At 45.9% G+C, this 21547-nt stretch overlaps 1 protein-coding gene across 2 annotated transcripts in view; it reads right to left on the bottom strand.

Moving 5' to 3' along the window:
- Positions 1–19224, bottom strand: part of Tead1 (TEA domain transcription factor 1) — a 246989-nt gene extending 227765 nt beyond the window's left edge. The window contains exon 1 of one of the 2 annotated variants that reach the window (XM_063251898.1): positions 19093–19224. Coding sequence is in view for 1 of the 2 variants with exons in the window: in XM_063251892.1 (XP_063107962.1) it covers positions 13481–13522 (42 nt within the window). In the remaining variant the exon portion in view is untranslated. Of the gene's footprint in view, positions 1–13480; positions 17420–19092 lie in introns of those variants that run through there. The other variant, XM_063251892.1, reaches the window with a different exon arrangement.
- Between the last annotated feature and the right edge of the window lie 2323 nt (positions 19225–21547).

Consider the following 21547-nt stretch of genomic DNA (forward strand, 5'->3'; position numbering starts at 1 on the left):
TCCTGAAGCCTCCACTGTGTTAGGGAGCCACAGGACCATAATGAAAATTCCCTTTGTGAAACCAAGTTTGGAGTTTACCTCGAGGCACAGAGGCCTGCCTTGTGAATTACAGGGTTCTTTACCCTTCTCTGGGTGCCCGAGGAGGGTAAGGGAGGGGGCACACCCCTACAATACTGTACTTTCTTTAATACAGAGGGACCATTAAATGAAGCTTGCTGACTCTGAAAGAAAAAAGGCCGAAGTGGGGGTGAGGAGCATTAAATGTGTATCCAAAACTCCACAGGCCAGGTCCCTGGTTAACTTCGCAGTGGTGCGGGGAGGACAGGGATCTGGGGCCTCTTCACTCACGCTGTGCTGGCTGCACTGTGAATGCAGTCAGCTTTGTTTCACCAACAAAACATAAAGTATTACTAAAGCTGCAACTCCAGGCCCCGAGCGAGCGGAACCTTGAAGAGAGCATTAAGGCTTGTTTTTAAAATGAGGTGGGTTTTTTAAACTTGCTTTTTTTTTTTTTTTTTTTTTTTTTTTTTTTTTGCCTAAGTGCATATTCTCTGATGTACCAATACAGACATGAAACAATTTCCAAGAAGCAAACACAGGAATTACTAAAAATAAGTTTAATAGCAGACTTGTTAAACAAAAAACACTCATTTGAGACTTATAGGCTTACTATCATATTCCCATGGCTACAAAACAATAGCTGTGTTCCATCTAAGGCTCCAGTGCCTAAATCTGCCTAAAACACAAAGTCTTAAACATTTTTTTAGCTCATAAAAATAATGGATTAGTGATAAATTCTTTAAATGACTACGATACTAAATGCATTCTATCTTAAAACACTTGGGAAGAGAGGAAAGAGAAAAAGAGAAGGCAGAGCTTAATTCCAACAGATATGTGTAAATGGCCCTGTAATAGTATCAAAATAAAGTCTGCAATCAGAATGGCTCAGAGCGGTAATAAGATAAGGAATCAATCTTTCACCTCCTGGTTATACATACGAGATGCAGGACAAACTTCCCAACAGACATGAGTCAAGGAACTGACTAAAGCCTAAACAAATGTGAGTTTTAACCTTCAGGAAAATCAAACACAAACCATCCAAGAGTAAATCTTTATTTCGATGTTCCTTTAAGGAAGGAAAAAAAGGACAGGGGATCAGTGCAAGCTGGAAGTGGCAAATCAGAGCCAAAGGGCCGGGCGTAACCTAGGTACACAAGGAAAGCTTTTAGCATGGGTCAAAGAGCGCTAAGGTGTAAGCAGGGGCGTCTTCCCCTGAGGAGGAGAAGCAGCAGCAGCAGTAACTCTACACGCAAACTGTTGCATCAAAATATCACTTCAACTCACAGTGGAGCACACCTGTAATCCCAGCACTAGAGGCTGAGGCAGGAGGATCACAAATTTAAGACCAGCCCAGTAGTTGCCTCACATGCATGAAGTTCTAGATTCAATCCCCAGTACTATAAAACAACACAAAGGAAAAAAAAGCACTATACTGCAGACATGGTTCATTCTAAGTCTCACAATACAAAGAAGCTACTGAAGATGTCTGGGGTCACGTCACATCAAAAGGACTCGGTAGCCAAAAAAAAAAGGACTCAGTAGCCAACTAAAGAAATTGCTGCTGGGTCAAGCAGCACGGCACACAAGCTATCCCAGCATTCCAGAGGATGAAGAAGGATTGCTGTGAGTTTGACGCCCGACTAGGCTTTATACTGAGTTCAAGGCAAGTTTGAATTGCATGGTGAAACTCTGTCTCAAATACATAAACTCATTCATTCACTCATTCATTCCTATTTGGAATTTTTGAGACCTTGTCTCAAAAAACAAAAAATACCAATAAAATAAAAAGTTTAAGAAAGAAATTCCTGCTAGGCATAGTGGTATATGCCTGTAATCCCACCACTCAGGAGGCTGAAGCAGGAAGATCCCTGCTGAGTTCAAGGTCGGCCTGGGCTACAAAGTGAGTTCAAGGTCAGCCTGAACTGCATGGTAAAACTCTGTCTCAAATAAATAAATTAATTATTTCCTATTGGGCCAAAGACAAGACTACTTGAATACTAATAAGAAGAAAAATTAAGTTTTATTTAAATGCATTCAACAATTTAAAATCTATGACTGTAAAATGTGGGGGAGAAAAATTTGTCTTTCTTACACAAACACTACAACAAATAAAGCAAACTGTTCTTTTGGGGTTTTTCTGTCTTTTTCCTTTTTATCGATACCGGGGATCGAACTCACAACTGCCTGCTTGCAAGGCAGGCGCTTATGCTGCTGAGCTAAATCTCCAGCCCCAACAATAAAGCAAACTGTTGATGAGAGAAAGTTTCCCTCTATAAAAGTATTCGAGAGAGGGAACTGGTACACTGCCAGTTTGCCAATGCCATATGGAATAATAGAAGCAGACAGAGATCCATCACTGGTGCTACCATCACTAGAAGAGACGTAATGGATATTATGTGCTTCCTGTCCCCCCTCGAAAGAATTTTTACAATCCGAATTAAATCAAGCCTCTAGATCTAAATTCCCATTTACTGGAAATAGAGAGGATAATGGAACACGATAAACGGTACTGAAAGGGTACAACTGCAATATCCAGGATGAAGGAAATCACACCAAAAAGGCAAGGTTTTCATTTTTTAAAAATTTACTAGGAGAGTAAAACGAGGGAAGAAATCTCTTTATAGTGTTTTAAGATGCGTAACAATCAAAAATAACCTGCTGGTCTTGTCTGGACTCTGACTTGAACAGGCCAACTAGGAGAATGCACTCACAAAACAATGGAAGAAACTGAAAACAGATTACTTTGATATGAAGGCCTTTTTTTGAAGTTCTATTATAATTACAGCATAGTTGGTATTTTTCTTAAAATGAGGTCATGCTTTTTAAACTCACTGAAAGCTCCCAGATGAAATGAAATGAAGCCCAGGACTGCTTCAAAATAAGATGACAAGGGGCTGGGGATTTAGCTCAGCGGCATAAGCACCTTTGCAAGCAGGCAGTCATGAGTTCCATCCCCGGTACCGATAAAAAGGAAAACGACAAAAAAAAAAAAAAAAAAAAAAACAATAATAGTAAGGTGACAGGATAGGGGGCCAGGGTGCAGCAACACCCGAGAGTGCCAAGAGCTGAGGGCCGCTGCTGAGCGGCAATGGCTGTACAGAGTTCACTGGCTTCTACTTCACTAAACTGTCGTATTAGATAAATTTTGAAAATCTAAAATAAAATAAAAAGCCAGGCGTGGTGGCAGCACACACCTGTAATCCCAGCACTTGGAAAGCTAAAGCAGGAGGAGCACACTGTGAGGTTCAAGGCCAGTCTGGGCTACAAAGTGAGTCCAAGGCCAGCCTGAACTGCATAGTGAAACCCTGCTCAGTAAGTGAAGGAATGAATGAAATTTTAAGAAAAACACTGTGCTTGTCCTCCTCCTTCAAAGAGAAGGACACAATGGAAAGAGGTCTTTGGTGATCTAATTCTCAGCTACTGGGTGACAGTAATCACAATCCTAATTATAATCGGCAGCTAGTGCTTATGAGACACTTGCCTCTCTGCCAGGAATTACATAAACCCTCACTTAACCCCACCGTAACCCACGACAAAGGCCATACTGTGTCCATTTTACAGGTAAGGAAACTGCAGTTCAGCAGGATTAATGAGGTTGCCAAGGTCAATGCTTAAGTCAGATGCTGGAAATGTCATTCCGTAGGCTTCATGAGAATGAGTGAGTTATGTCTTTTCAAAACACTAACACCTCTTAAAAGTGCCCCGTGCTCTGCACGCGAAAGCTTCAGTCCAGTGTGAGAAGGAATAAAACAGAGTTCTGTTGACCATTTTTGGTGAATCTTAGGGAATAACTGCAGGGCAGTCCCTAAGACCTAAGAGTAAATAAGGGGAGAAGCGGGAGAAGCGTGGCGCATGTTTGTGTGCGTGTGCATGTGGACACATACCCACGCTTATCGAGAGGAATATAAAGTGTAAGGTAAACTCGAGGAAAAAAGGGGAGAAAAGCAGAGCAGGAACTGCAGCCTGAGGGGGTGCTGGGGAAAGCCTGAAACGAAGCCCGGAGTACACAGGTGCAGGCGCTGTTCAGAGCCCGCTCTCAGAGGCTGAGAACTGGTGGGAGGAAGCAGGCGGCTTCTCAAAAGGTTGCAAGGAAGACACTGGGCCACGATTATTTTCACTTTGAAGATGACCAAACCAAGGCCCAGAAAGATGAAGTGCCTACGCAAGATCACACAGCTAAACAAGCAGAACTGGTACCAAGATGTGACTACAAAGTCACGCTTTCAGGCCTGCAATCCCAGGAGGACATAATGAGTCCAGGGCCGATTAAAACTACATAGTGAAAACTACTACAAGTGAAACCAACACAGATGGGTCTCAAAAAATAAGTCACAGTTTTAGACGACTTTGCTGAAAACAAAATAGCCAGGGCAGCATCAAAACGAGCATAAAGCCCCTCACAGAAACCTGGTGAAGGAGCGCACACTAACCAGGGGGTGAATGAGCGCTACAGGAAGGGAGGAGGGGAACACAGGGTATATAGTCCCAGCCACTGGTCATTAGGGACCCAGCGCCTCCTGGCCCAGTCACCAGAACTAAGGACACAAGAGCACAACACAGTCCAACCAGCCCACTCTCCATGGCGTCAAAAATGAGCGGCAATCCTATTCTCCTACCAGCCCCATTTCCAAGCCTCCTTTTCAAAGGCCTCATTTTTAAGGGCTCTGGGCAAGCACGGCTACCTCTGGGTCTCCCCACGGCTCTCACTTCGGTAGGGAGGAGCAAAGTCACCCTGGGGGGGCGGCTCAAGGTCACAGCCCCAGCTCCCAAGCCAGCATGAAGCCATTTCCATACCAAGGCCTGGGGCAGTGCAGGGGGCTTTCTGGCCAGAGAGTGCATTCCACAGCAAAACCAGATAGACGGGCAGGTCTGGTTCCAAAGCTCCCAAACCGCAGGCACCCCTACCACCTCCACGCACACCCTAACCCACGCACACACATGCACGCCCGGCACACGTGCTCCCACAGGTGGAGCTCTGAGTTCTACCAGCCCCCAGCTTCCCACCTTCTCATTCTCAATGAATTGGGGAGCCAGGACTGGGTCCCCACAGTCCTCGGAAACCAGCTGGAGAGCTGACCTTTGCCCTTGACCAGCAAGACAAGTGGAAGGTTCCACTGCATCACTCCCAACTTTTAAAGATCTTAGCCACCTGTTTGTTTTGAAGATAGAGGAAAAGGGGTTACCAAGATAACAAAACCAAGTTTGCCAGCCCCTCTTTTCCTGGACAAATCCACCATTAGGAGAAGTCTGCCCTTCAATATAATGTAACTTAACTCACTCATATTTCACAATGAAACCTGATAAGCACTTAATATCCAGTCTTTTTTTTTCTCTTAGTACCGCGCATTGAACTCATGACCTTGTGCCTGCCAGGCAGGTGCTTATGCTGCTGAGCTAAATCCCTGGACCCAATATCCAGTCTTTTATTAGCCTAATGGCTGTGGGATCACAGATGTTAAGAACCGGTTTCTAATTCTTGACTCTGTCTTGGCTGGCTGTGTGACCTTGGGCAGGTTACTAAGCCTCTCTGAGCCTTTGCTTTCCTTAGTTACAAAAGGAAATGCTAATGAACTGGCTCAAGACAGAACTAGCTTGTAGGCCTTCCTTTCCTAGCCAAATTCTTCCAGAAGCCCAAGAATTAGCGCCACTATTGGCAAAGGTAAAGAGTGAACGGGGTAGTACTGTGCCTCCTTCACAAAACTCGGCTTTGGGAGGTAACCAAGGGGTTATGGAGAAACGACTCAAACAGCTGCACAGACCTCACCCTACGGTTCAGATGTGCACACGTTCTATCTTTAATCCAAGGCACAGCATAAAAACAGCTAGAGGCAGGTAGAGGATAAAGATTCTTAGCCTGGGCTGGGGTGTACCTCAGTGGTGGAAGACCTGCCTAGCATGCCTGAGGCCCCAGATTCCAGCCCTGGCACTGCAAAAAATAAAACCATAATACACTTGCCCAAGGTCACGGGTGACCCAATCCAAAGGATTGCCACCACGCAGCTGGAAACAGCGGGACCAAGGGCCCAGCACCTGGAACACTCCAACCAGGAAACAGTTTTCCTGAACTCTGAAAGGCCAAATCCAGACACTGCTGCTTCCTCTAAAGCTGACAGATATCAGCCTGGACTAAACACCCCTGCTCCTACCCAAAGCTACTGCTCACAACAAAATCACTAAATAAAGAGCAGTGTCCAAGAAACTGCCAGGAAGTGAGCAGTGTCGTTATAATTACTTTTGTTGGGAGCCAAAGCCCTACAGTACTTTCTAAAATTCCATCTATTTTTCCCAATTTCCTACACTTAGGTACACGGTAGGACATCAGTAGAAGGTCTCCTAAAGATACAGAAAGGTGCCTTCAAAAGCTAAAACATTTGCCCTAGGGCTGGGGATGTGACTCAGGCCTAGAACACTTGCCCAGCACGCCTAAAGCCGTGGGTTCAGTCCCAGGACTGCAAAAAGAGACAGAAACCTAAAAGCCTTGCCCCCTCTGCATCAAATCCATGAAGTCCAAAATGTACTCTGAAATCCCCATTTCATACAGTACAAACCTTTTAGAATTCTACTGGGAAATACGTCTAAATTAAACTTTGTTGGTCTAAAAGGAAATGAAGCAAAGCTGAATCATTATTATGAATGAAGAGTAACTTTTTTATTTAAATACTTACAAATTGATTCACAAAACAGTACAGGGTTTTAAAACACTGGCTGAAGCTAGCATAGGTTTGTAGGAAACTCAGCCTCAGGCCATCCTTCAAGATGACAGCGCTGGGTCGACACGGGGCCCTGCAAAGGCGGCCAGCAGGAAGGGCAGGAGGGTTCCTCTCCATTCTGCCTAATCAAAGGGAGTCAGTCGGTTTCCTGTGAGAGTGACCACGTCACATAATGCATCATCCAAACCGGGACCTTCTGAAAGTAAAAGAAGGTGCTCTGAAGGGTTCTGCCAAGACAAGCGGCATAAAGCAGGGCTGCTAACAAGCAAACAGGTACAAAGCCGTGGCTGAGGACAACTGTTAGAAGGACAAACGTAAAGCAGACAAGGCAGTCAGGGAGACTCAGACAACAGAGACCCTATTAAAACTAACAAAAACTGGTCAGGGCAGGCTGGCAACCCAAAACTGTACATTAACCTGCTTCAAGGTTCCTTTTCTTCCCCTCATCTTAAACCAGTTTACAAATGAGATGGGATGCCTGGCGGGGGGCACAAGCCTTCTTTAGGTTCGCTCCTTCACCAGCTCCAGTTTATCCTGTGATTTACTTCTTGGAGTGTCTTAAAGTACAAGGCGTGCGGATGGTTAAGATGGGAAACATTCATCATTACAGCATGAGTCATTTCACATTACTGAAACTTACTAAAAGATCGTCATTTTAAGGACTCCTAATGATAGGTATCTGAGAGGATCTGTTTTCTGTTTCCTCCCTAAAACCAGTGAACTAATGGGAGATGTGCTCTCTTCTCACTAGGTCTATGAGTCTCAGCCACCTGATTACCAAGGCCCCAAAGCAGGCTGAGTGCTGGGCACCCTGCGGCAGGCATGGCAGGTGCTGCAGAGTGTGACGACCTGAGTCATTACTGTGTTCTTTTACGGGATCTAACTCACCTACCATAAAACGGACACTGTTAACGTACACAATGCAGGGGCTTTCAGTATATTCACAAAGTGGTGAAACTGTTTTTCGGTAGTCAGCTGTCACTCTGCCTGCCTCTAAAATCCTCTTTCCACCACACTCCTTTCCTCCCTCGAAACAAACAAAAACGTTTTTTACTTTTTCATTTAAGAAGAGGCAATCAGAGTAAACTAACACACCCTTCTACACATAGTGCATGAGAGACAACAGGAAAAGATGTCAATAAAATGCAGGTGGTCCCCAGCCTAGGGTCACACAAAGCACTCTGAACTGCTCAGACCAGTCTCAGAGAGTGCCTCAGATCTAAAAACACAAGGACACAGACACACCCAGGACACAAACACACCTGAAATGCAGCTGGGAACCTGAGCAGAGGAGGCCCTCTTTAGGACAGGTGACTCTGAAGCTCAAGCTGCTACCCACGGGCTTCCTTACAACCCACTCACCATGAACACCTACGAGTTGCATGCTTAGGTTAACAAACTCCTCTTAAACATGCGAAAACCTAGGAAAGAGAAGACCTACCTGCACTAACACACGCATGAAAATTACAATTTGAAACAGATTTAACCCATTTATGCTGAAGGCTGCAATTTTTAATTTTTGCGTGAAATTCATGCATGTTCCCCAGAAAACTTCGATGAGCAAGAATTTAATGACAGAAATTTTTATTAAGTCCCACTGTTGTGTTTCTTCGCAAGAATGGAACACTAAGCATGAAAGAATGAAGGCATAAAGAAAGCAAATGTTATGACAGAGGCAGAAATTTAACTGGCAATCTAGAGTCCTTGGAGGTACGAACAGTCTGGGTTTCAACAGTAGCTGGCCTGCAGCTCTTACCTATACAGCCAGCACTTATCTAAACTTTGCTCCAGCTCTTCAAAGTTCATACCATCATACCCATTTTCCAGATGAGGAAACAGAATGCACAGAAGTTTAGCAGTCCATATTAGGCAACAACTAAGAGGGGGAGGGCATGCTGGCAAATGCCTGCAATCCTAGTCCTCTCCTGTAATCCCAGCATTCAGGAGGCTGAGGCAGGAGGACTGCTGGGAGTTCAAGGCCAGACTGGGTCACACAGTGAGTTCAGAATCAGCCTGAACTATATAGGAAGACCTTGTCTCAAAAAACAAACAAAAAAAAAAAAAAAAAAAAAAAACACACTAAGAGGTACACGGAGGGCAGAAGAGGCCAGCTTGAAGGGCTCACCTATTTGCCATCTGAGGCTGCATGGCCTGAGTGGCTGCCAGCAGGGTTCCCTCAATAGCTTTGCTAGCAGAGCCAGGTCCCCAAGTACTGTCTGTCTAGGAAAGGTGAGTTCCACACAATCTTCACAGAAAGGGCTGACCCCCAAGTCAGGTGTGGGGCTTTCAAGGAAGGACCAAAAGTGGTTTTGGAACAGATGAAGTTGCACCTACCTTTCAGTAGTTTCCCTTTGATTCGTTACTACCATCTGGCAAGGAATAACCTCAAATATCTTGTATTTACGAGTGGATTTCCTCCACTTGCTGCATAAGGAAGTGTGGTTCAAAGCAATGAATGGCCAAAGGCTTTACATGATTGCCTCAGCCTCTCCTAGATTTCAAACCATTTGCCTGAGACCAGAAAGAAGTCAGGCTTTTCTAAGAACTGCCTCATCTCCAGGTTTTCCTCTAGAGTCACAGACCTGAGACAGCAGGAAATTCTTAAGAGATCTGGTATACAAGATAATATTTTATTGAGCACTTGTCCAACATAAAATAGGTGCTCCATCTAAATTTACAATAACACTGAAGCTCAAAGACACAAAGTAAGACGGGAATGGTAACCCACAGCTGTAATGCCAGCACTCTGGGAGGCTGAGACAGGAGGATCACACGTTCAAGCCCATCCTAGGCAATTTAGCAACTTATGAGACTCTATCACCACGAAAGATGTAAAAAGGAATGAGGGAGGAGTTTGCTGCTGAGGATGTAGCTCAGTGTGAAGATCTTGGGCTCAATCCCCAATACAACCAAAAATTTAAAAAAAGGAAAGGAAAAAAATTACATTTTAGAAATGAAAATAATTTGTAAAGCTTTAAAAAGGAATGACGATATAGCTGAGAGTGAAGAGTCATACCAGGTTTAATCCTCAGTGTGTTTTGTTTGCAGGGGGTGGAGGTACCCAAGACCACACCACAAGGAGCCGAGCAGAGACAGCCCAGGCGTGACCGACTCCAAACTCCAAATCTGTGATGGCAAATGTACATATCCTGCCTCCTGCATCCCAACCAAAATCCAGAGCCATGGCCTCCTTCACGTCAATCGGCCCCTCCCTCCCTCTCATTACCTTCAACTGCTCACAGTCCAGTTACTGGCATAAACCGTCTTTATTAACATCTGAGAGTCAAGTTCATGACTCAAGAGAATATTTCACTGGATTTTTAATTTATTTTAAAAAAAGAATACAAGATTTAAAAAAAAAAAAAAAGAAACAGGAATTAACGTTAGTTCATATACTGCATATTAGCTCCTCTGGAAAAACAGCACCAAGTAAAAATCCCCCTCTTCCTATCAGGCCTAACTCCTCCATCAGTTTCTGAAGTGTCCCTCAGTCTCCACCTGTGGGCAATGCAGACATCTCATGAACACTTATCTCACTGAGCTTTTGTCCCTTTATTTTGATATTACAAAAGAAAACAAGCTGGGCATGGTGGCGCATGCCTGTAATCCCAGCATTCCAGAAGCTGAGGCAGGAGGATCACTGAGAGTTCAAAACCACCCAGGGCTACAAAGTGAGCTGAAAACCAGCCTGAATTGAACAGTGAGACTCCGTATCAAAAAGACAAAAAAGAAAGAAAGAAAACAAATGATCTTAAAAGCAAAAACATGTAAAAGTGAAACCCTCCACCACTGCCTCAAAGCAGCCCCTATCATAATGCATGATCTCTAAGATCACCATTTCATCAAGCCTAAGACACCACCTGACTATAAAGATGTACCTGAATTTCATTTCGTGGTGTTTTGTTTTGTTTTGTTTTGTTTTTTCAAGACAGGCTCTTGCTTTGTAATTCAGCCTGGCCTTGAGTGCACCATGAAGCCCAGGCTGGCCTTGATCCCCCTACCTCAGCCTCCCGAGTGCTGGGATTATAGACATGAGCCAGAACACCCGGCCGCCTGGCCAAGTTTTATTTCTAAGAAATCCTGTTATGAAATAAATGGCACCAGAAAACTTCCTTATCATTTAACAATACTCTAGCATTGTACATCCGTTGCAACTTTCCACAAATGTCAATCTTGTTCACATAGAAAAAGGAAGATACAGGCTAAGTAAGCAGAGCGTGGCTGAACAACTTCTCAAAGGGACCCCTGCCTAGTTTTCCACAGTGTTGCCCTCAATGGCACGAGCCTACTTGGGTTGCTCACTCTAGATTCTGGGGTTCTCCTCCTCCCCATCATACTCATTCTACCCTTGATGCACACATGCAGTCAAAGGAGGGATCATGACCACCATCTGGCCAAAGATGGCCCCACAGGCTCCAATTTCAAAAACCGTCAGTGTATAAAGGCCACACCCCTGGGCTGGGGATAAGCTCTGTGGTACAGTAGGTGTACAAAGCAAGACTCTGGGTTGAAATGTAAAACTTTCCCACTGGTCTGTGATGATCTGTTGGCATGCCTGTTTCTCTGCTAACCATAAACTTCAGGGGAGTTTACAGATCACCATTCGTTCATCGCTTTTTCCTGATCACCAAATTCTTGGGCCCATAGTAACATCTGTAAATGTTTAAAAAGTCCAGTAGCAAATAGCAACTCCATGGAAACCAGGAGCGTCTGGGTTTCCACGGTGAAGGGAAGAGATAGAAAAGGAAAGAATTAAAAGCAAAGGAAGGCATGCTGTCAGGATCTCCGCTTCTGTTCCTCAGTCCCTGGCGTCCAGGGATCGCAACCAAGGCGCCCTATAAGAATCCCTAAACTCAAAAAGCATAACTTCTGCAGCAGCCAGAACAAAATGCCATCCTCAAACCCAGCCAGCAGACCTGACACACCACTGCAATCACATCTGGAAACAACTGCTAGACTCCCAAGGGGTGACAAGTACGTGCCAGGCACAGAGCTAATTCTGGTGCACTTTATTGCTCTCTTGTAGCCTTATTTTTGAAACCCAGCAAGAACATCAGACTTCCATGAACGATTCCCTGTAAGTTCCTAGCTACAGTACCACACAAGTAACTGAAAAAAATCACAGTAAGAAAAGGCAGCCAGGGCCAGGATTTAGCTCAATGGCAAAACACCTGCCTGGCAAGCATGAGGCCCTGAGTTCAACTCCCAGTACTTTCCCTCCCCCAAAAAAAGGAGGCCAAACTTAATCTGATCTGAGCAGAGGATAAAAATTAAAATGAGTATCTACAACACTGGTTCCATAGACCTCTTAAGAATAAAACACCGCACAGACCCCCAGCTCCCCACATCACTGCAGGAGCGAAAGAAACCAACCTGGATTTGAAGCAGAATCATCTTGAGCTGGCCATGTAAATGGACCTGCAGGCTGTGAGTGACAAACCCCAAAGTCAAAGCGAGAGAAAAAGTGGGATGACTGAAAACAGGCCGTGCCAGGAGACAGCTTCGTCTTAGCTTCCCAGGCACAGACCCTGGACACAGGCGTGTGCTGAATGAGATGGAGACACACCTGGCGGGTAAGCACAAGCCTTGCACATCACCATATTCCCGAGTCACCTGCTGCACACAGAATCCCTGCCCTGGCTCTAGCTCAGTCGAGATCTCCCTGTCAGTTCCTCATGGGAGATTCGATCAGATTCAGTGTCACTGGACATCTGAGTGGTGCTCTAGAAGCATTTCCTATTTCAACAATTCCTGGTCATTGGGAAGCCGATCTTTTCCTCCAATTCACAGGGGCCAATTTCCCGGATTTTGAGTTCCCAGATGCTCAACATGTTTGCATTTTATCATTAAGATAATATTTAAAGGCGAAAGAAACTGGGTGACAGAGCCAGTAATCCCAGCACTCCAGAGGCCGAGGCAGGAGGATCGAGGCAGGAAGATCGCCAGGAATTTGAAACCAGCCAGGGTTACACAGTGAATGCAAGACCAGGCAATACATACATTTACACACACACACACACACACACACACACGTGAATGAATGAATGAACAATGTAAAAGGAAATTAGGGAGGTCCTCTGAACGTTTAAACTAGAAATATTTTGTTGAAATAAAAACAACTTAAACCATATCTCTTTGGTATTTAAAACAAAAGTAAACTTTGGAATTAAAGAAATTTCTTGACTGTGAAATGCAATTCGTGACCCAATTTCCAGTCTTCTCTCATTGATAGTATCTGAGGAAGATTCCAAGATGGGGCTGACATCCCTTCAGGGGATGGGACTCTGACACTGACCACCCATTGTCTCCCAAAGGCTCGGAGATAAAAAGGCAGAGAGGGAGAAAGGATTTGAAAGGGATTCCTCCAAAGGAAGCATCCCTAACAATGGTTTCAGAGTAAGTGAGCCCCCAGGCCCCCCAGCCCCAGTAATGAGTGATCTGCAAAGGAGGCCTATCAAAGTGCTATTGATAAGCTAAATCACCAGACAGCTTATCTAAGGCCCACATCCGCCATATGGTGCTCCAACTTAGGCTGCCTGTTGCTGCACAATAGGCACGCCTACCCAGAAAGCACCTCGGACAGAAACCCAGCAGCGGTGGCATGTGGGGCCGCTCCTGTGTTTACATTTTATTTTATGCCATTATCTTACCCATCCCAGTAGGAACTTGCAGCACACACGCACACATTTAATGTCAAACATCTACCTTACCTGCAGAATGTATGAATGCACGCTGCACGTGTGCACATGCATGGGAACAGATCAGGTGAACAGAGAGAAAACCAGATGTCAACTCCAGAAATGGAGCTGCCCGGTGGGGGGAGGGCAAATCAGGCAGCCTCCCGGCTAGAGCAGCGGGCAGACAATGCACTTTTCTCAAAACACTCGGTTGGGCGGGCCTCGGGGAGTGGCTATTTAAAACGCTTGACTCCTTTCATTTCACCACCATGGAAGTGAATTCGGTTCTTAAGTGCCAGAGCAAATGAAGTCATTTGCTTCCATGCGCTCTCTTTGCGTTATTGCCTTTCCACAGTAGGAGTCAGACTGGATGAAAGTCCAGAGGGTCCACTTGAGTTATTTCTTACAATTAAAATTGATTCAGAGAGGATTTGGGGCTTGGGCTTCTTGAACTTTTGTTTTCTTTGCAAAGGTATTAATATTGGGTAATTGTGTGATTGTTATCAAAGGCAACTCTGCACAAAACGCCATCAAGTCACCAAGCAAAAAACAAATCAGGCTAGCATCCTCTAAAGGCTTGGCTGATATAAAAGACTAGTAGCATTGTCAAATGAATTCTTAAGAATCCTGTAATTTCTCTCTGTCCTCAAAGAGTTTTCTACCTTTGCAGATAGCAATAAAAATGTCCATTTATCTAGTTGACTACCTATTAAAGACATTGGTTTCCAAAGAGAATTCAGCAGCTGTAGTATCAGGTTATACAAAAATGCATAAGATATAGGGCTGCAATAAAAGAGGAAGACTGTCTTCTTTCAGAATAGTCAGACCTACAGACTATTACAGGCACTCATTTCCTTTCACCAACTTACCCACACCTAAGCAGACAACATTCTTGGATGAACTTTTCAAATTTTTTTAAACATTCTCAGTTAAAAAAAAAAAAAAAAAACTCCTTTCAAGTTAAATTGAGATTGCACTTGAACTCCATCCAAGAGCAGAGCTGAACTGAATTATGATAATTAGAAAGCTGTGCCTATTAAAAAAAAAAGCAGCAGTTGATGCATTTTTTAAAAGTTCATGCCAGAGAATATAAGTTCAATATGTTCTCACATAATTAACATTTCCCACCATTAGTGGCCGTTTTTCAGTTTACTTATCAGTACACACAACAGTACCCATCACTGCTGTGCTGTATATCCACCTCGTCACCTTACAACTACATCGAAACCTGTCAAATGCCTGAAAGCAACCAGAATTGCCCACTGGAGATGACGGATGATGAAATTTTTTCACCAGGAAGTCAGCTTTTCTCTTAAATCCGTTTTCTAGGACCCTGTCCCTGAAATGCTAAAAAGAATTGCTAAAGAAACTTTAGGCCAATTCCTTAAAAACTAACATGAATCATTAAAAATGAGCAAAAAGCTTTGCATCAGAATGATAAATACTGGTTTTAAATGGATAGGGGAGTTGAAATCACAGCCTTCTCTGGGTCTGAAAAAACAAAAACTGAAAAAAGCATCTTAAGAGGATTATTTAATCCCTCCCCACCATTATCCAATCAGGAGAGACCAGCACTCTTCACACAGCCAGGACTCCCAAACTTCGGACACCAGGTTTTGAAAGACCTCCCAACTGTGCAAAAAGCCAGTGGACAAAAGGAGAACCTAAAAGTTGAGAGTTACCTGCCCTCACATCCCCACCATAAGGGCATCTCATTCGCTTCAACTAAAATAAAAACACAACATATTTCAAAATTCTCTTCTTCTACACCAAAAACTACAAAGCTTGAAAGTTTCTCATGAAAGTCACATTTCAACCCCAAGTTCAAATATGGAACTGAGCCAAAGAAGTTTATGAAGATCTTATAGATTGAGAGCTCAACAGTTCACAGCTCTGAAATAAAACAAAAAACCCACACAAAACACTCCAAAAATTTAGATCCAAATACTCTAGCAATACATCAACTACCCCAGAAGAAAAAAAGCCCAGAACATTTCTAGTTTCAGATATGCACAGTAATTACAATACAACAGGGTCTAAATTAGGTGTCTGTCTGTAAATTTTTAAAAAACCCAAAACATTAAGTGCTGGGTTAGACTTATACTGCTTGATTTTATCACCTTGATGAATATGAAAGAACAAAATATATCACTGCTGTTTCAAACTTGATTTAGGATCTGATTTAAATACCACAAAGTGATCTGTACCTTCTGTAGACAAAATAAGGAAAAGCACCTTGTAGCTATGAAAGACTATGCCAGCCACTGGTCAATCCCAAGCAGCGGAGCCTACGTTTGTCAAAGGGGTTAAGCTTACAATATATTTTTCTTGCTCAGTTCAGAAGTAGGACATTAGCAGTCTGCAGTTCCAGTCACTGCACTCCAAAGGCTGCAGTGCCCACACTGATTAACAGAAAGGATGGCTGATTTTCTTGCAGTTTAACACAGAAAGCTGGACAACTTGCTTTGGTCAGAACTCTTTAAGCCTTTGGAGAAAACAGACAGACCCTAAAAGTTTTATCATTGACCAGATTTCACACAGCTTTCACTTGGAAGAACAAAAAAACTATAAACACAGATACACGCACATTTCTTTCACAATCTCTTTAGAGGAACAGAACCAAGTACCTAAAATAAAAGTGATCTCGAGTGGACTTAATCATCAATGCCTGAATATGGTCATTTTTAAGTCCAAGACAGCATACGCAGTTATTTGCAACAACCTCTCCAGTGATAATTCAGCATCACAATTTCCACTTGCAAGCAATATAATTATGCTCACAATTAACACATAGTAATAACACATGAGATTAGAGAAATGTAATCCACAGATGTGCAGGCTCTTGCAGGGCCCCATTTCTGAAGCGAGCTACCTGCTAATGCTGTTAATGGCACAGCTCATTTCTTCAAAGGTCTGGCTAACATTTAAACTGCTCCTATTACACACTTCCCTACTGAACATGACAACAGATATGGTTAGATCCTCGTGATGTACAGCCAGTCCTCCCCAATTTTGCCATTAAGAAATGCCTTCTTCTGCTGCTCTGTGCTGTCAGAACCAACAAATCTCAAAACTGTTTATAAACTACTGGAGCTCAAGCAGGAAAAAGTATCTTGAATTTTTTCTTCCTTATGGTTTAATTGTCCTCCCAAATGAAAGGGGACACCAGCTTCCAAACTAAATACAAGAATATATAATTCCTGCTGCAAGCAGCAAATGGAGGAAGAAGGAAAATGGAGGGGAAAAGGAAGCTGACTCCCCCAGGCGGCCCTCCTCCAGGTCACCCTCTTGTGTAATTAGGGTGCTGGGGTGGGAGGCGCTCTGTAGCCCAGCACAAGAGCTGCTCACTGTGAGATTCACTCAAACTAAGCTAGAGTGTCTTCTCTCTTTAAATGAAATGTCATTATATGTTCCGGTGAGTTCTGGGTTTTGTTTCTGTTTTGTGAAAATTATTTTTAAAGAGAGAGGAAAAAACTTAGTAATCTCTCAAACACATTCTCTGGAGTTTATTTTATAAAAGATCACACAGAGGAGGAATTTACACAAAGATTCTTCCTTCTAATTTTTAAACTCTTTTTTTCAAGGCAAAGTGCCTGGAAACACCAGTTTTGTTTCAAACTAGTTTAAAAAAAAAAAAAAAGGATTCTAACACTCCCCTAAAATTGCAGCTCAAATATTTACCATTAAAGTAAAAATAAAATAGTGTACGTTGGCACATCAGCAAGGCCCAGTAACGGATATAGCTTATCAGTTCATTTTTTTCACACTGGCAACAAATAAAAAGAATTGTAAACTCTGTTGAAAACCTGAAACCTAAGAGTTCAACAGAGTTACACATACAAAGAAATACTAAACAAAAATACCTATGACCATTTATGGAAATAGGGAGACTAGAAAAATAAGCCTTCTTTGCCCTCAAAATAATCAACAATTCAAAATCTCACCGATGACAAAGGTTCAACTAAAACCATTTTTCTTTCTGGAATCATTTTGTAATTAGTTCTACTATTGCCTTCTAAAGAGGAAAGATTCTTACCAAAGTTGGATCTTTGTCTGGCCCTTATAAGCATTCAGATGTGCTGGGCCCCGAAGATCCTGCTATTTACAGAAAAGCACAAACCCAACAATGAAAGCTGAAAAACCACGGGCATAGCCTGAAGGCTGCGCCCCCAACTACTGCCTCTCAGTGTCCTAGCAGAGAAGCCCCGGCGCGAGACTGCAAGCCACTGCAGGCTGCAGAGAAAGCAGCTCCCTCCCGGCTCTGGCAGCGAAGAGAAGGCTCCCGTCTCCCGTCTCCCGCAAGGGAGAGAAATCTGTCCATCCCAGCAGCCACCCAGCTCACCCCAAATGATCAGACCACCTAAGCTTCCAAAACAACCCGGGTGGTGGCGGGGCGAAGGAAACATGTGGCTGTCGTGAGCTGTGAGTGTTCCTTCGCTGCATCTGTAGCATTTTTACTATTTTCTCACTATTTTGAAATCTGATAAGCTTTACAGACCTTTCTGTCCCAGGATCTGGGTTCCCTCCAAGGTACTGTTTTTAAACCCTGTCTTTTTTTCATACCCAGTTCCTGGAACATCATCTGTCTCTAAGTTTCCAGTGCTCACTGAGGTCAGTTTTCCTTTCTGCAAATCACAGGCAGCCACTTGCTTCTAAGAAGTTAACAAGCCTCCTGAGAAATGCTGGTGGCTGACATTTCATTGTTTCAAAAATATTTTTAAACAGTGACACCACTCAACTTTAATCTTCAAAAAGAAAGACGATTTTTAAAAAGTGGCAAACTCTGATGTGGATTTTATTTTCGTGGACGCAATCTAAGGTAGGAGCCCCTCCTTAAAAACGTTGCTGTGATTTTTTAAACATACAAATACTGGGGCGGGGGGGGGGGTTGGAAACTCACAGAAGTTTAACTTTCTTTCGAGTGGGCCTCTGGACTTTTCAAAGAAAACAAGTGTTGCTGCTATGAACAAAGACTGAAAGTGTGTTCCCTGGTTTTCTTCCCGTCCTGGGGATCATTTCTCTTCCAATAAACAAACAAATCCTCCAGTATTTCCTACGGAAGAGAAGTTTTCCAGGGACAGTCTCCTCCTGGGTTTGGTGGTAACTGCGACTCAGTCTTTTTTGGACACAATGTTTCTGCTGACTCCTGAAAATTTTCCACTTGAATGTGCAATGAAGCGGCGGCGGCGGCGGCAACGGCAGCAACAGTCCTGGAGGAGCGGCAGAGCCGGTCGTGCCCTCCTTTCATCTTGGAGGGGAAGAAGCGCGCTCGTCTCCCTCAGCGCCGCCCGCGCGGACCCCAGGGCCGGGCTCGGGGGCCGGGCTCCGGGCTCCGGGCTCCGAGGCGGCGGCTCCGGCTCCCCCGCCCGCGCCCAACTTCTGGCTCCCGCGCGCCGGGCGGAGCGGAGGCGCCGGCGGGTGCGTGTGCGCGCGTGCGGGCGGCGGGGCCGGCGCCTCCGGGCCGCCTGTTGCCGCGCGGGCTCCCGGCGCGCGGCCCAACTTGGCGGCCCCGCAACTCGCGCGGGGAGGAGGAGGAGACGCGGGCGGACGGCGCGGAGCCCCGCGGAGCCCGCGCGCCCACACAAAGCGCAGCCCGCCGAGGAGGTCAGTCCCGCCGCCCTGCGCCCCGCGCGCCCACAACTTACCTCAGCGCGGGAGGCCGCGGCGCCCGAGACTCCGAGGCAAACTTCGGCGCCGCTCCCCCGCCCTGCGCTCGCGCCCGGCGCCCTCCCGGCTGCTGTCCCAGGGCCGGGCCACCCCACCCGGCCTCGCGCCGCTGCTTGCTGCCCGGGGCCGGTGGGCGCGCTCCGGGCCGAGGTGGACGGGCTGGGGTGGGGGGTCACTGCATGGCCTGGCCCCGGACGCGGCCGCCCCGGCCCGGGCCCCGCCGCGCGAACTGGCCCGCGGGCTGCTGGCGAGTCTGCAAAGTGCTCGGGGGGCGCCGCGGCGGGCGGCGGGGCCGCGGCGGCGGCTGCAGAGGCTCGGCTCGGCTCGGGCGGCGCGGCGCGGCGCGAGCGATGCTAAGAATGTGCGGAATGAGGACAGGAATGAAATGAACGCCAGGACCGAACTCGCTCCGGAGGGGTGGGGCCTCGGTGACGTCATGCGGCCTGCCGCCCGGGGCCGGGGCGGGGCCTGCCGCCGCCGGTGACGTCATGGGCGCGGGGCGGGGCCGGGCTCCCCCGAGGGGCGGCGGGCGGAGTCTGGCGCGGGCGGGCACCGCCCACCGCGTCCGGGCGCGGGCTCCTGGCTTTGTCCGGGGGCGGGGCGGGGCGCGCGGGTTTCGCTGCCGGGGTCCCCGCCGCGGGGAGCCTGCACTTGTGCGCGCGCGCTGGCTGTGCCTCAGTTTCCCTCTTCCCGGGCGCAGAGAGTCGGGCGGCCGCGCTCAGAGCTCAGGACTTGCGGGAGAAGTTTCTGCAGAGTCCGGGCTCCGGACACAAGGGCCGCCTTCCCTCCCAGCCTGCCGCCGTGGGTCCCGCGCCTCTGACTCCCTGAAAGTTCACGGCCTTCTGAGGCTGCCCCGCCGCTGGGAAGAGGAGCCCAGCGCAGGCGCGAAGGGAATGCATCCCGGAGCTCGCCGCGGTAGTCCTGCAGGGAGGATCGCTCTGGAAATCCAGTGCACTCAGCCCCGCGGGGTGCACTTCTCACAAGTACCGGCTGCGGGGGAAATGCTGCGCCCGGATACTACACGTCGTCCTTGCCTTTTTGGGAAAAGTTCATTTTAATAATAAAAGGATAATTTGAACCCTGACTTTGGAGCTAGTGACACAGGTTTGGTAAATTAAAACGGGGACAAAGTTGACCCGCTGTGGACAGAGTGTGTCTATAAAGTTTTGGGTCCCGTTAGCAAAGCAATTCCAGCGCGGCAGACCTCGTTCTTTCTAACATTTGGCTGTGTTTTCCAGCTGAGGCCTCAGGAAAAATAATAGTGCCTGTTTTGTGCCCGAGGAAACCTTAAGTGAGGAGAGCGAGTGTGACCTCCTGCGGCTTATTTTCTATGAAAATTTTCTATTACTTTTACCAATGCATTTTAATTTAAATTTACGTCGAGGTAATTAGAGTTTTAAAAATAACACAGAGAACCTGGCATGGTGGAGGAAGCCTGTTATCTCTGCAGGCCGGAGGCTGAGGTGGGAGGATCACAAATTCAACGCCAGCCTGGGTAACTTGTGAGACCTTGTCTCAAAATAAAGTGGGGCAGAGTGTGGGGGAGCTCAGTCGTACAGCGCCCCTGAATTCAATCCCCAGTACTGCAAAAAAGAAAAAGTAATGCAGAGAAATCCTTCCTTCACTTGGACCATTTCTTCCCCACCCCATGACTTCCAAAACTATGAAACAATCAGGATATTGACATTGACACAACTGCCACCAATCTTATCCAGATTCTTTCATTTGTGCTTCCCTTTAGTTCGGGGTGATTTTCTCACCTGTGTAGGTGTCCACTAGAGTCAAGTACAAGCACATTTTACTTCTAGCTCATCTTTTTTTTTCTTTTATCAGTACCAGGGGTGGAACTCGCAACTATGTGCTTGCAAGGCAGGCGCTTATGCTGCTTAGCTAAATCCCCAGCCCTCTAGCTATTCTTTAATACATATAGTGAGATTCACAATAGAGACCCAGTCACCTTGGCACTAGTTTTCTAGAATATGTTAGAAAAAGCCTGATGAGGTTGATGTTAACACCGTAGCACACACATCTCTCTCTCCAAACTGCTTCCAAACACACTGGATAAAACCTCAGGGCAGAGCCAGCTAGCCAGTGAGCAATATTTCTGACCCAGGCACCCTTCAAACTCTAGTTCCGGTCTTGCAGCCACTGGGAAATGCAATGTGTCTTCTTTCCTCACTGAATCAAGGAAGTCCTTGGTCTGGGATTCAAATCGCGTCATGGCATGCCACACTTTCTGGCTGGTATTTTCTCCAACTTCTGTCATGTACACACATATTTTGGTGCTTGTCTTAAACACCTTTTCTTTGGGAAAATGGCTCAACTACTAAGGATGCTTCCTCCCAAAATCTTGAATTTCCTTGCTTTAGATCTATCACTTCATTGCCAGTATTTGTGTAATATTGGTGAAATACACCTACATGAACCCATAGA

The sequence above is a fragment of the Cavia porcellus genome, unplaced genomic scaffold (genome assembly GCF_034190915.1).
Source record: "Cavia porcellus strain 051 isolate PalLab524CR breed Dunkin Hartley unplaced genomic scaffold, mCavPor4.1 scaffold_6, whole genome shotgun sequence".
NCBI classification, from domain to species: Eukaryota; Metazoa; Chordata; class Mammalia; order Rodentia; family Caviidae; genus Cavia; species Cavia porcellus.